General features: G+C 42.6%; 1 protein-coding gene across 2 annotated transcripts in view; it reads left to right on the top strand.

The window, feature by feature from the left end:
• The first annotated feature begins 192 nt into the window (after positions 1-192).
• NUCKS1 (nuclear casein kinase and cyclin dependent kinase substrate 1) overlaps positions 193-15,989 on the top strand; it is a 31,648-nt gene continuing 15,851 nt past the window's right edge. For both annotated transcript variants that reach the window (XM_044267751.1, XM_044267750.1), the window contains exon 1: positions 193-292. In XM_044267751.1, the coding sequence (XP_044123686.1) occupies positions 276-292 (17 nt within the window). In that variant the 5' untranslated portion in view covers positions 193-275. The remainder of the gene's footprint in view (positions 293-15,989) is intronic.

Genomic DNA, 15,989 nt, shown 5'->3' with positions numbered 1-15,989 from the left:
GGAGCCCATAGGCCCTAGTGGGTTTGGTTGCACCGCGGCTTTGGCGCATTTTCGGCTGGTTTGATTCATCCATTTTGAAGAGACGGGGGAGCGGGGGGCTCGTCTGGTTAAGGGGCCCTGAACCAAGAAGCAGCGGAGTTTGAGAAGCCTGCAGCTCGGGGTTCGGCGGCAGCGGCCCCATCGGCCGAAGTTGGGGGGGGTGGGGCGCCGAGCGCGCGGGGTGGGGGGGGTCCTGGTCTTTGGCTTCTCGACTCGGTCCTGTTTCGACAGCGAACATGTCTCGGCCTGTCAGGTCAGTGCGGAGTCCGAGGCCTGGAGCGGGATGGAGGGGGTTGTGGGTGAGTGGTGAAGGACTGGGGGACAGAAGCCTGCAGTCGGCCCTCTCCGGTGCCACGCGCGGCCTCCTCCCTTTCGGGGCCCGCGCGCGCCCTTGAGCGTGGGGGGCCCTGCTGGCGCGCGGGGCTGCGCGGGGGTGGCGGCCGCGCGCCCATGCGCGCGCTCCTCCCCGCCCCGCGCCGCTGCAGGGCTCCAGGCTGCTCTGCTGCCTCCCCCACCCGCCGCACTGGTGCGGGCGGGGTGTTCCCTGAACCGCCAGCGGCTGGAGGGGGAGGGGTGTGAAGTCAGCGCCCCCACCCAGGCCCCACCTCCTCGGGGCCAACCCCTTGCAGCCTGCGGGGAGATCGGCCGAGTCGGTCTCGGGCTCGACTCCCCACCCCACTTAAGTGAGGAGGGGCCGAGACGCCCGTGTGTCCCCTTACCCCGTCTGCTTGCGTGGGGGTGGGGGAACTCAGCCCTCTTTCTGTAGCGGACGGGGGTGTTCCATGCAAAGGGGGAGGGGCAGTACTGCCAACCGGCCCCGCCTCTGTCCTCCAGGGTCGCTGCAGGGCCCCGCCTCCCGGATTGGGCCGGGCGTGGGCGGGACCCGTTCTTTTCCCCTCCGGCAAAACTGAGAGCCCGGGACGGGGCCGTGGAAAATAATGACTGTTGCCTTTCCCCCAACTCGAAATTCGGAGCGGGTTAACTGCTCCCCCTCCCCCCACACCGAGCTCGCTGTTTGCCTCCGACTAGAAATGTCCTTCTCGGGGAACTGTCCCTACTCAGGAAGGTGCGGGTTAACAGCACGACCCAAATCCCGTGTGGTTCTCGTTCCCGCTGCCTGTCTACGCTCCCTGGGCGTACGTGTCTCGGATGTGTTTGTAACCCTCCCCCCCCCCATAACCTAGTAATAAAGGGACTAGGTTCAGGTAACCAGTAGACGCGATTCTGAGAATTTCCACAAGTTTGCAGTTCCCCAGCGGACGGTGGACTCGCCCTGTGCCGTCCTCCTGGCTATTGTATGGAATGTGCCATTTATGGAGGGGTGTGGCTTAATCCAATGTGTTGAGGCCTTTAAAGGGAGAGCTGTTGCAAATAACTGTTACTTTTCATGTAATGTCCGTGACGCTTTCGATGTTAAGGAATTGGCTGCTTCGCATAGGGTTTTCTAGATAAATAGGTAAAGGTTTAGATTTTAAATGTTTCAACAGTTGTTGCTTCCCCTTCTTCATTCCAAGTTTTGTGAGAAACGGAAGTATTTTGACCTAGAGCTCTAAGGAGAGGTTTGGAACCCGGGACAGGGTTTTGGGCCACACCGTTCTAGCTCCTGACTAGATCCTCCGTCTCCAACTGGTGGTGGTATGGGACTGCATACTTCCACGCTCGGGGTGGGCATGCGGAGAGTGCTTACTCACTACCTGACTGCTTTTCTGCCTTCTAATTTCTGCCCGCATCTCTGGTAAATCACCATCGCCACCGGGAAGAGTTTGCCCGCTTTCTGGCAAGGAGTCTGAATAGATTTTTCAGATGATAGTATGCATACCTTTTTTGGCATGAAAATGATCAATGTATCCCATCAATTTATGTAGAATATTTTCTTTAGAATCAGGTTAAGTAGACAATATCGTAATAAAGATTTGATTCATCTGGATTGGATCTCCTGTCTCTGGAAGTAAATTACTGTGTGGTGAAATTGGACTATTTTTTTTCTACCTTCCAGCTTCGGTTCACTAGGTTTTGATGACTTTTTATATTGTTGTTGTGACTTATTATATTCATCTGCCTGAATTTGTGTTCCCAGATTTAGATACCAGAGCACGAACAAAACTTTTTTTTTTTTTACTTGAAACTTTGATTTTTTTTTCTTTTTTTCTTTTTTTTTAAAATATTACCAAGTGGGACTATATTGAGCATGGGTCTGTCCGTTTTTTGGAGGCTTTGGGACTTAACAACTTTTTTCTTGTTCATTATGTTGTTAAAAGTAATTTTAATTGTCTTTGCCCCTAATTGAAGAATGAAAATATATTGGCTTTTGGGGGTCACGTTCATATTGGTTTCTGATTATATATTTTAGTGATTAAAGTCTCTTTGTACCTTTAAAAAGTTTTTAATATACTCATGACCAATAATAAAGCAGAAATAATTAAACTTGAGTTTGGTGGTTTGTTAAATTTTGCAATAAAGTCCTGTCTTAGGGAAGTGCCTTTGTTCCAAGGTGTAAATGAAGAATCTGTATATCTGAGGGCATTTGACAAAAAATTAATGGTAGACATTAACCAGATATCAGAATGATCGACCTGTTTAAAACCAAAAAAAAAAAAAGAAAGAAAAAAAAGAACAAGTTGGGAAATAAGTGTGAATGCTGCTGCTTTTAGGACATTTCTGCCCTTTCGGGCATATATATAATTTTGGAGGTTTTTCTGCTGTTCATATTTATTGTAAGCATTACTCATTTTCATTTGAATACTAACCTGAGCATATAAAGAAGAATTAGCAGTGTACTAATGGCTACTTGACACCAATTTCCATGTGCAGGGAATGATGAACTGATAAGCTGGAGCAGATTTTTCCAGAGATGTGTGCAACACATCTGAGTAGTTTTGCTCATACAGTGTTGCTGTCCCTACCTTTTACAGCATCTGACTCCTGGTATATAAATGAGAGCTCAAATATTTTAGGCCTTGGGTTCAGTTTTATAGCATAAATTTAGAGTCTTGGAGCTAGGAAGAAATTTAGGCAAATTCCTTTTACAAGTGACTTAATGGGGACCTGGACAAGTGAAGTGTCTTACATCACCTACTAGATGCAGAGGTTGGGCCTAAACCTAGATTTCTTAATTCTCAGGCCTGCTTACCCTCACCCTTTGTGAATAATAATCGCTTTACCTTCAGCTTGTTAAGTACTGATGTTAACTGTAGTATACTGGCACTTTGAACTCTTCAGAGTGCTTTCACTATTCTTGTGAGGAAGGAAGGAAAATGTTATTACTTGTAAAGATGAGAAAGAAAAATCAGAGATTGACTGACTTGCTCAGACTAGAAACCAGGTTTCTTGAAATGCAGCTTAATGTATTCTCCAAAGATCCTCCTCCCTTATTGAAAATGATCCCACATCATCAGATCAATGTTTGCTCCTTTCTTCAGAACATAAATGCACTTGATAATCTGGTGGTTTTTCTGTTTAGTACTTGAGACTGCAAGGAACTTTAAACCTTGAAAGTTTAGATGTGAAAGCATAGGTTCATATTGGTTGATAAAAATTATTTTAAATAAATGTTTTAAATAAGAGCAGTTTTGTTCAACTCAATTTAAAATAATTTTCAGAGATACTTTTTAACTGAAAGTACGTTTTTGAAAAACTAAAAAGAACAGATTGAGCCCACTTCCTGCAATTTACCAGTAATGACTTTGAAGCCAAAGGAATTAAAGTGTAAAAATAGTAGCAAAACTGTATTTAAACTGCATGAGTTTTAACCATTCTCGTTTCTGCTAGATCTGCATTGCCTGTATTTGATTCCACATAGAAAGTAGTACAGGTCCGCAGTCCCTGTATAGTTTGAAAACTTTGGAGCTATGTATGTTTTGGAAGTTCAGTTATTTTCAAAAATTTTAGAAGTAATGGGGCCTACTGTGAATTAACGGGCTATCACCATTGAGTTCTGCAGTAGTACTTCTGTAATCAAACACCTTAATGTCTCTTGTAATAAAACTGAATTTTCACACTAACAAAAAAAAAATACAGCTAAAAAGCCCTCCTATTGTTCAGGTAAACCTGAAACATTTGGTTTTCAGAACTTTATGAATTTCTAAATTATGGATTAGAGATTGTGGACCTTTAAGAAAACCTTCAGTTTTAGAAAAAATAAAATCACATTGAAACCCAAAAGAGCTATCACTGAGAAACTTTTTTTGTGCCAAATTTTCTGCCAGATACTTTACACATACTTCACATTCTTCAAACAACTCTTCAAGCAAGGTGTATGTTATTCCCATCTCATATGTGAGGTAGCTGAGACTTGGCTAAATTAATTGGCCCAGTTCACCTGTGAAGAGGTGAAGCAGAAATTCAAATCCACATGTGACCAACCCAAAACCAATGTGATCTTCCCCGTGAGACACACTGCCACGGGGTATTACTCTTTCTCATGGTAGTAGCGCATTTTGCCATCTTTGAAAGGGGTTAACAGTTCATAATAGGACTTGATGGGGAGGACCAACTTGAAAATGGGGGAGGAGGGTGAAAGAATTATTATTTTTTTTAAGGAATAGGAGAATATGTGAAGGGGTTAAAGGAAGATAACTTTAATGGAGAGGGAAATAGTGTGGCACTTGGGGGAGGAAATGTGAACATTAGATAAGTGGCATTGCTTTCAGTGTGTATACATTGTAATACAAGGGCATTTGCTCCCTTACTAAATTAAGTGAATAGATGTCAAAGCTACCTAAAGGACACTATAGGAAAATTAACAGACTCATTTTACATGCAAGTATAGATGCAAAACCGCCAAACAGAATATTAGCTAACTGAATCCAGTGTGTATTAAAAATAAATACGGTCAATGGGATTTGTCCCAGGAACAGTTTTTAAAATCTATAACTGATACACCGTATATCAAAAGACAAAAAGAGGGGTCACCTGGGTGGCTCAATCAGTACAGCATGTGACTCTTGATCTTGGGGTCATGAGTTCACGCCCCACATTGGGTATAGAGCTCACTTAAAAAAAAATAAAGGACAAAGCAAAAACATGGCATTGGAAAGGTTCAACACCCATTGTAAAATTTAGTATATTAAAATTGAAGGAAAATTAAGATTAATAAAAATTGCAGTTGATTTAACTTGACAAAAGTTTCAAACTAAGGTAAGTGGTTGAATTTTTAGTGTTTTAAATAAAACTAATTGTTGGGGGGAGGTAACCTGGTGCACTGAAAGAAACCTGGGGATCAGGCGATGTAGGCTCTGGTTTCTTTTTTTTTTTTTTTTTAAGATTTTATTTATTTGTCAGAGATGGAGCACAGGCAGAGGCAGAGGGAGAAGCAGGCTCCCCACCGAGCAAGGAGCCCTTGGGACTCTATCCCAGGATGCCGGGATCTTGACCTGAGCTGAAGGCAGCTGCTTAACCAACTGAGGTGTCCCTAGGCTCTGGTTTCTACTTAGGTTTATATAATGGAGATGTTTGCACTCCATTAGAAGAAGAATAGCTTGCCTTCACGAAGCCTTTTACAGTTTTCATAGGTTTCTTTCAACTGGAGAAGTAATAAGGAAAATCATTCTGAAAAAAGGGCAGTTGGTTTTATTTGTGTAAATGGCCTGTTTTTCCCAGAAATACAAAACAAGGTCACCACCGTGCTGTGTAATTCTAGGACACCATGTGAATGGTGCTCCTCTGGACTTCGTAAGAATTAGAGCCCGCACAGCCAGATGGGTTTTGCTTTGCAAACTTTTACTATTTGAACTTGATAATAAGGAAGCTATTGAGTCTGCTGTGAAGTGTTACTTCTGTTTGCATTTTTAAATTCTCAGCTGCAAAGATGGAAATAAATATGACCTCATTACTCCAGATGATGAAGTAGTAGCTTCTTGGATTGTTGAGACTCGAGCGAGCACTTAACACTGCCATGTTGTGCACAATAGAAACCTTCGGATTTAGCACAGGCCCACTTTAGTCAAACTGGAGCATCCTTTGATTGGTTTTGTTTTGTTTTAAAAAAAAAAAAAAAAACACAAAACTTCTATCTAGATTCTGAGAAGTAGAACTGATGGTTAGAGACTTGCGTTGCCATATTTTTAGATAACTACTATCTACCTAGCCACAATTACAGGTCTTTGAAATACTTGAGGCTGTGAGACCAAAGCATTTCTACCGGGTGTTGTGTATTTTCAGGTGCTGCTTCATGCATGTCTTTTTTTGAGTTGTATGCCCAAGGTGATCTTCAAGGAGATTTCATCTTTCAAGCTAAAATGACCCAGAAGATGAACTACTTTGGAAAGTAAACATTAGCTGCACTTAGAAATAAAAAATCCACTCTGCCATTCGTTAGGCTGGGATAACAAAATATGGCTAGCTGCCTTCCACAGAGAAGCTGCAGCTCCAAGATATACCAGTCCTCCTCGTGGCTACTGCTTTCCTACTAAGAAATGATTCTCTAAAAGCAGGGACTATCAGGAACTCTGCTGTTTAAAATTGGTGAGAATGAAACCGCACACTTCTGTCAGAGCTAGGTGCTTTTGACTTGGAGAACTCCATTTTCCAACTTGAGAGCTTCACATGAGGAGCTGCTGGACCCAGTTCCACCTCCAGCTTAACTTCTCTGCCAAGAAATAGGACCCACTTGTGATCAGACCTGATGTTAGCCCCGTTAAACAGATTCTCCCTGTGCTTTGAGCCTACCAAGATGCTGCTTCATGTTAATTTCCCCTAAAGTCTACCTTTCCCGAAACGCTTTTGTTTTCCTCTGTATGGCAAGGTGCTCCACACTTCTGATGTGCCATTGCCTTCGCTGTAATGAGTCCCTAAACCTGATGGGCTACAGGTTTGTGCCTGGTGTTAATAGAACTGGAAGAGTCCTCTGAGGTTCCTGAGACACTGCTGCAGATAGGACCCTGCTGGGTAGTGGGCACATCTGAGGCCCTCAGTCTCACCTGCTTGAGTTTTCTCTGACCCCAAATGCATAGGTTTTACACTCAACTTAGATGTTGGGAAAAATCTAGCCTATTTTATTTAATAATACGCACTGGAATTTGTGTTTGTGACCTTTAAATATTTTCCTATATGGACAGAATATGGTGGAACTGGATATTATTTAGGAATAAGAAGTGTCATGTAAGAATAATCATCTGGACTGAAATATTAGCAAGTTGATACTGATTTAGTAGGGGATTATGACAGTGAGCTAATAAACACCTGCCTGGTTCATCATTCAAAACGCCTTCCCTGCCTCCCCTTTTCTTCAGAGATTAGAACTCCATGTGAAAAACCTAGGAATGCTTTCCTAGAATGTTCTTTTTATTACTTTCTGATTTCTTGCATCTTGTGACTTTTTTAAAAAAGATTTTATGTATTTGAGAAGGATCACAAGTAGGCAGAGAGGCAGGCAGAGAGAGGGGGAAGCAGGCTCCCTGCTGAGCAGAGAGCCTAGTGCAGGGCTAGATTCCAGGACCCTGGGATCATGACCCAAGCTGAAGGCAGAGGCTTTAACCCACTGAGCCACCCAGGCACCCCTCATCTTGTGACTTTTTGAATTCTACCTTTAGTTGTAAGTAACAGAATGATGCAAGATACAAAGTAATAAATTTTAGCCAGGAACTTGAAGCTTAAGATGAATGAAACAATTATAAGAAGTTACTCTTAATTGAGTTTAGGTATCCTGACTCCCGTGAACTAATGTTTTTAATGTCTCCTGGGCAGATTCGGCATGTGCATAGTCTTTGAGCGTAGAAGAATGGAGAGAGACAGATGTCCTGTGTTTTAATGGGGTAGAGTAGTGACACAGGATCTTTACATAGATAGGCAGAATCTATATTGGGCTATGTTCTGTAGAGGAGTTTCATTTTGTGAACGATCAGGAAGGGAAGGTTTGAGAGGTTACAGGCAACAACAGTGCCCTGTGGGGTATTGGTTCAAATGGACTTGAGTTGAAAGATTAGTTTTATAATAACGTGCAGTGGTAGGAAAGTTACTGAGCTTATTTGAGCATTAGATTCAGATAAAATTGAATTCATGTTAATGAGCTCCTCTTGTGAGATTGTGAGGATTAAATGAGAATTTAGGTGAGGTATCTGGTACATCATACTAACTGCTGTTGTAATAATTTTAAATTCAGCATGGGTTCACAAAGTCTCAGGTCAGTAGTCTTAATGCTGGGTTTTCGGGGATATCTCAAGCATTGGATTCAAATTTTGCTTTTAAAATATTGGTAATTTTAGAGATCAAAGTTAAGCAGTTTTAATGCAGGACTTTGGAAGATTTCACTTGTTTAAGGAGGTGGTAATATTCAAATTCATCTGGCCAGAAAATCTTCAGAAAACCTATGTCAACACCAGTTGGGAAAATCAGTAATGAGAAAATTCTTTAAATTTGAAATTATAAGACAACTTCATGCTCTTAAAATGCTGCTTTTACTTTTTTTTTTTTTTTAAAGATTTTATTTATTTATTTGACAGAGAGAGATTACAAGTAGGCAGAGAGGCAGGCAGAGAGAGAGAGGAGGAAGCAGGCTCCCTGCTGAGCAGAGAGCCTGATGCGGGACTCGATCCCAGGACCCTGAGATCATGACCTGAGCCGAAGGCAGCGGCTTAACCCACTGAGCCACCCAGGCGCCCCCTGCTTTTACTTTTTACTAGTTGTGTTTTGTGGTTCCTGGGGATATTTCGTTGAAACAGAAAAGGTTTATTTTTTATTATTTTTAAAAAATATTTTACTTATTTATTTGACACAGAGAGATCACAAGTAGGCAGAGAGGCAGACAGAGAGAGAGGAGAAAGCGGGCTCCTTGCTGAGCAGAAAGCTGGATGCGGGACTTGATCTCAGGACCCTGGGATCATGACCCAAGCTGAAGGCAGAGGCTTTAACCACTGAGCCACCAAGGTGCCCCAAGGTTTATTTTTTTTTATTATTTTTTTTTAAGATTTTATTTATTTATTTGACAGAGAGAAATCACAAGTAGGTGGAGAGGCAGGCAGAGAGAGAGAGAGAGCCCGATGCGGGACTCGATCCCAGGACCCTGAGATCAGGACCTGAGCCGAAGGCAGCGGCTTAACCCACTGAGCCACCCAGGCGCCCCCAAGGTTTATTTTTTAAAAGCTTAACGTCATTGGTTTAAATGAATCCATTAAAAAAGATTTTATTTATGGGGCACCTGGGTGGCTCAGTAGGTTAAAGCCTCTGCCTTAGGCTCTAGGTCATGATCTCAGGGTTCTGGGATCGAGTTCCTCATCCGGCTCTGCTCAGCAGGGAGCCTGCTTCCTCCCCTCTCCCTCTGCCTGTCTCTCTGCCTACTTGTGATTTCTGTCTGTCAAATAAATTTTATTAAAAAAATCTAAAAATATATATATTTATGTGACAGAGACACAGTGAGAGAGGGAACACAAGCAGGGGGAATGGGAGAGGGAGAAGCAGGCTTTCCGCTGAGCCAGATGTGGGGCTGGATCCCAGCACCCTGGGATCATGACCTGAGCCAAAGGCAGAGGCTGAACAAGCCACCCACATGCCCCACCCTTTTTTTTTTTTTTTTTAAAGAGTAAAAGAATACTGTAAAAACACTGGGTTTCTCTAATTTTTTTATAAATTTTTCAAAGATTGTATTTATTTGCCAGCGAGAGAGCACAAGCGGGAGAAGCAGCAGGCAGAGGTAGAAGCAGACTCCCCGCTGAGCAGGGAGCCCTATATGCAGTTTGATCCCAGGACACCGGGATCATGACCTGAGCCCACTGAGCCACCCAGGAGTCAGTCTCTCCCTTTTTTCCCCAGTGAGTGAGTGAGTAGGGTGGGGTAGGGAAGGGGCCCAGAGAGAATCTTAAGCAGGCTCCACCCCCAGTCCTGAGCTCCATCTGGGACTCCATCTCCTAATCCTAAAATCATGACGTGAGCGGCAGTCAATCCCTGGACTGACTGAGCCACCCACGAGCCCCCTGGGTTTCTCTTCCAACAAGGATTTTGACAGAGCTTCACATGAGGTCCTTGTGGGAAAAGTGAAATGTAGGCAGAATGCTGATTCACTGTCATGGACTTGGACCTCAGTAGCCAGACCCAGAAAAGGCAGGTGAATAGATTTAGGTCAGCCTAAAAGAGCATTTCCACTGATGCCTTAAAGGACTTTGTTCTTGGCCTATGTTGATTAAGTTTGCAGATTATAGGAAGTTGAGAAAGGTAAATAGTATGTTGAAATGAGGTACAAAAAGATTTTCGATCTCGGGAAAAGAAGGCTTAATTATTGGAATTGCAACATCCCCTGCATTGTGTGATACAACAGCCCAAAAGGCAGCAGAGCTCTTGGATTGCATTAGTACAAATACAGAGTAGAATAGGAGGAGGAAATTTGTAATCGTGATCTCCCTCTGTCCTCCACATAATACCTTTGTAAACCATATTATGTTATGATTAGATTGGGGCACTGCTTGATAGACTTCACTAAGCCCAAGGTTACTGGGTTGCAGGATAACGACTAGGTCATGAGGGTGCTTGAAATAATGAGGAGGGGTTGAAGGAACCCCAGTATATTTAGCCTTTAAGAAAAAAGCGGAAACTCCTATAAAGTGTAAGGGCTACTCTGGAGGAGGGGTTAGATGGAAACCATGGTAATCCAGGAGATAGACGACAGAACCTGTGAGAGGACTTCAAAGGCAGATTTCACCTTCTTAAAAAGAACTTTATTTTTGGAGTTTTCTTAAAATAGGCTGCCTTGGGAGGTGGTGAGAGGTCTTAGGATTCCCTTCTAGGGACAGTTGTTGCCAGGATAGTAAGTTTGGGATAAGATTGGATTAGATTGTCTAAAGTCTAGTAGTTCAAGTACATATAATACACCTGATATCATCATCATCATCATCGTTATCACCAGACCTCCTGCCCCACCATTAGCCACCAAGCTTGGGTAGGTTTCATAAGTGCTTAAGCTTGAACAAGTTAAGTTTTTTATTTTATTTATTTATTTTGAAAAAGTTAAGTTTTTTAAAAAGATAGGAAATCAAGGGTGCGTGCATCTCATGATCACGGGGTGTGAGTTCAAGCCACATATTGGGGGTAGAGGTTACTTAACCTGGGTCACCTGGGTGGCTTAGTGGGTTGATTTCAGCTCAGGTTATGATCTCAGGTTTGTGGGATCCAGTCCCGAGACGTGCTGGTCAGGCTCTGCACTGGGCGTGGAGCCTGATTCAGATTCTCTCTCTCCCTCTCCTGCGCCTCTCCACCCAAGAGTGATCTCTCTGAGTAAGTAAGTAAATAAATAAAACCTTTATTTTATTTTTTTTTAAGATTTTATTTATTTGTCAGAGCGCACACCAGGGGGGAGCAGCAGGCAGAGGGAGAAGCAGGCTCCCTGCTGAGCAAGGAGCCCAATGTGGTACTGGACCCCAGAACCCTGGGATCATGACCTGAGCCGAAGGCAGCACCAACTGAGCCACCCAGGCGCCCTAAATAAAACCTTTAAAGGTGGCGGTGGCCTGGGTGGTTCAGTCAGTTAAGCATCCGACTCCTGATCTCGGCTCAGATCTGGATTGCAGAGTTGTGAGTTCAAGCCCTATTCCATGCCCAGCATGGCACCTGCTTAATATTTTAAAAAAAAAGGAAATTAAGAAATGTTGTTCTTTTTCTGCCATGGATCAGTAACACTTTTTTGTGTGTGTTAAGGCAAGAGTAATAATGAGTTTCTTTTTGCAACCACTTTTTATTCTAAAGCACTGGGTCTCGAACTTAACAGACCTTTGATGAGGTCGCTACACACAAGAACACAAACACCTGAAACAAGTTTCTGGAACTTACTATTATTTAGGTATAGTTTTCTGTGATTTTTTTGTTTTGCATTGTTGTTGTTTTAATGCTGGTTATACACCAATAAATTCATTCAGGGACTCAGTCGTGGGTTGTGACCTATCAGTTGAAAAACATTGTTCTGTGGGATCTCGTTCATCTGACCAAATGTGTAAACCACCCAGTTGATTAGTGAAAAGAGCAGTGTTGGTTATTTTAGTTTTCTCAGAACTCAAATTTCAAATGTGCTTTTTAAGTGCCTAATGAAGAACTTGTTAAATTCTAGAAAATTAGCTAGCAAGGTGGATTTTTTTTCTTTATTCTTCTTCCCTGCATTGACCAGAACAACTTCAGTGTAAAAACAGAAGTATAGGGGCGCCTGGGTGGCTCAGTGGGTTAAGCCTCCACCCTCGGCTCAGGTCATGATCCCAGGGTCCTGGGATCGAGCCCCACATCGGGCTCTCTGCTCAGTGGGGAGCCTGCTCCGCTCCCTCCCCCCCACCGCCTGACTCTCTGCCTCCTTATGATTTCTGTCAAATAAATAAATAAAATCTTAAAAAAAAAAGGTACTATAGTCTGTTGATGGAGCTTAATAATGTAATAGATTGTCTAAAAGGCTCTCCGGTTTGCCTTGAGAAAATGGTTTTGTGCTCTTAAAGTAATATAAAGCTTAGGGTGTCAATATTTAATTACATTTGTAAGTTCTGCTTCCTTCCCCAGAGTTTGCTTGTCTCCATATTTTGATGTGAAGGCTTGTTACAAAGTAGAGCTGGAATGTGTGATTTTCGTTTAATCATCTGGAAAGTTGAGAGGGTTTGGGGCACATGGCTGGCTCCGTTGGTTGAGCCTGCCACTCTTGATCTCAGGGTCCTGAGATCAAGTCCCACGTTGGGCCAAGAGCTTACTTTTTATAAAAAGAGATGGCGGGCGCCAGTGGGTGGAGGTCGGTTGTTGCTGGGTGGCTCTGTTGGTTGAACCTCTGGCTATCGATTTTGGCTCAGGTCATGATCTCAGGGTTGTGAGATGGAGCCTGCTTAAGATTCTCCCTCTCCCTTTCCCCAGCCACCACCTCACCCCCCACCCCTGAGCAAGAGAGGGAAGGTTAGATAAGGTCATCTCAAAGGTGTGATCATTTTCTCTCAAACACTGATTATTGACTCTTGACAATGGCCTCGTGTTTCATGTTTCGGTCTTAGACAGTCACTGTTATGAGAAAGCATTTTAGGTTTAAGAGAATGGAAAAGTCCCTATTGCTTCTGAATTGCTTGAGTTATCCACATTTGGTACCAAAACCAGATCTTTCCAAGTTCTTTGTCTAGCTTCCCACTTTACCCTTTGTTTTTGCACTTTAACCTGATGCAGAAGTGAGGACTTGCATCCCAGAGCCCTCTGATGATTAGTCAGGAATTGCCTCATTGTGGCCAGAGTGCATTTAGAATCTAGACGGAGAGATCATGTATTTTTTTTTTTTTTTTTTTTTTAGTTTTTAGTTTTTAATATTTTATTTATTTATTTGACAAGTAGGCAGAGAGGCAGGCAGAAAGAGAGGAAGAGAAGCAGGCCCCCTGCCAAGCAGAGAGTCCGATGTGGGGCAGAGCCCGATGTGGGGCCGATCCCATGACCCTAGATCATGACCCGAGCTGAAGGCAGAGGCTTTAACCCACTGAGCCACGCAGGTGCCCCCATGTATGCTTTTAAAGTAAGAGCAGGCACTTAATTGAAGTTTTTGTGTTCTATCCTGTTGACCCCTTGAACAGGGAGTTTGAACTACTGGGTCCACTTTTATGCAGATTTGTTCAGTAAATACAGCACAGTACTAGAAATCTATTTTCTCATCCTTAGGAATTTCTTAATAACATTTTCTTTTCCCTAGCTTACTTTATCGTAAGAATGCACATGACATACAAAATATGTGTTAATTGGCTGTATGATTGGTAAGGCTTCCGGTCCACAGTAGGCTATTACGTGGTTAAGTTGGTGGGGGGAAAGAGTCCAAAGTTATACATGGATTTTCCCTAAGACATATTTTAGAACAGTGAGTTCATCATCATGTTCAAATAATTGAAAGTGTTGCTTGTGTGTATTCATAATTGCAATGGTATCCTGGGTGAAACAAGTAGAACTTCCATGTAATGATAGCGGCTCCTCATTGGTTAGCCGTGAGGCTGGCCCTCACGACAGTCTTGAGAGATTAGGTGTTGTTACTGCTGTTTTATAGGAGAGGGGTGTGGGGGGAGTAACTTGCTCAATGACATACAACTAGTAAGTGGCAGAGCCAGGATTTAAACCCAGTTCAAAAATGTGTGTTTTTAACCTTCTGTGCTCTAGTGAAATTTTGTATTGTCCTTCCAGTTCTAGTTGTTGATGCTCATTTTACCCTGAAGAGTTGGTGTAACTTTGGCCTTTAAGAAAGGGTATTTTGAGGAAGTAAGAATGTTTCTTTGTTTTCGACTTGAAGTAGAATTTCTCATGCCCTTCAACTTAAGTACTACTCATAAATGGTGTGTTTTCATCCCAGTATATCTTCTCAGTATTTAGTTTACACAGGAGTAAGTTCATAAAAAGTGATTTCTAGGGGCACCTGGGTGGCTCAGTGGGTTAAAGCCTCTGCCTTCGGCTCAAGTCATGATCTCAAGGTCCTGGGATCGAGCCCCACATCAGGCTGTCTGCTCAGGCGGGAGCCTGCTTCCTCCTCTCTCTGCCTGCCGCTGCCTACTTGTGATCTCTGTCAAATAAATAAAATCTTTTTTTTTTTTTTTTAAAGTGATTTCTACCTGAAATAAGGTGAATCTGCAAGTAATGGAATAGTATTTCTACTGTTCTTTTGAAGTATCTTCAGAAGGCAGGAAATGAACCAAATTATTATTCTAAGTCATTAAAGGAGTTATTATGAGTGACCCTTGTTATCATAGATCTTTTATTTCAATAATTTTTTCTTTTCCCTCTAACAACATTTATGGATGGATGCTTTTTCCTTTTTTTTTTTTTTTTTTTTTTGGCGTAGTTAGCCTTTAGACAGATTTGCTTGGGATTTTAAAGTCTGTGATAAGTAACATTTATTATCTATATAAGATCTGATAATTTTGGCCATTTTCACATAATTGAGAGTAAAATATTTTGTGTTTCAAATGAGGGAATGGTTTCTGAATTTATTGAAAAATAATTATTGAAAAATATAAATTTGATTACTCCTGTAATATCAGTATAGTCTACATGGCTTTTTTTTTTTTTTTAGTAGTAGTTCTGCTTGTTAAAAACCATGATAGAAGAAAATGTACTAAATAGTTGCCTTTTTAATTTCTTCGATTTAAAATAACTAGTTACTTCCTATGGAGGAAACTAAATTTTATTTTGTCGTTTAGGGCAGTGGAAAATAAATGCCTGATGGGCTGAAGGCTCCTGCATGCATCCTCTCGCACCCCAGGATCCCCTTTCCCACCCTGACCCTTTGCAGATGCCAAGTATATTTGCTCATCAAACACATGTCTAGGGGTACCTGGGTGGCTCAGGGTCTCTGTACCTTGGGCCTCTGCCTTCAGCTCAGGTCTTAATCTCAGGGTCCTGGGATCAAGCCCTACACTGGGCTCTCTGCTCAGCAGGGAGCCTGCTTCCCTTTCTCTCTCTGCCTGCCTCTCTGCCTATTTGTGATCTCTCTTCTCTCTCTCCTTCTGTCAAATAAATAAATAATCTTTTAAAAAAAAAAAAAAAGTCTTGATTTTGATGTTCTGAATGAAGGAGAGACAACCCCTGTCCTCAAGAACCTCACAGTTAGTAGGGAAGACAGAAATTCAGTAGATGATCCAGTATCAGTAGAGGATTAAAGGTGCTGAGAGGAAGTGAGGTTGGATCCGACATGAGCGGGAGCGATGCGAGCAGCAGTGTAGACCAATTGGTATGAAACAACCTGATGGGAGGAATTACAAATTTCCAGGTTGCTTGATTAAGTGGCAAAAGATAAGGCCTTCAGAGACTTTAAGGAGATTGGAAATTATCCTCTCAAGTATCTTATAAAATTGGGTTTCTAACAGAGCTCTTAAATTTGGCCCTAAGAGCAAAAGATTTGAGTGTCTGCTTTTTACCTTGCTCTGTGGTTGAAAAGGAGGGGAGGAAGGAAAGAGGAAAGGAGGGGGAAATGTGGGGGAAAGGATACAAGACCATTGTTACTCTCAGGAAGCTCAGATTAGTGAAGAAAACAGCCACATGAGGTAAGA

Source organism: Neovison vison, chromosome 10 (genome assembly GCF_020171115.1).
Source record: "Neovison vison isolate M4711 chromosome 10, ASM_NN_V1, whole genome shotgun sequence".
NCBI lineage: Eukaryota > Metazoa > Chordata > Mammalia > Carnivora > Mustelidae > Neogale > Neogale vison.
This window is presented reverse-complemented; position numbering and strand designations above follow the sequence as displayed.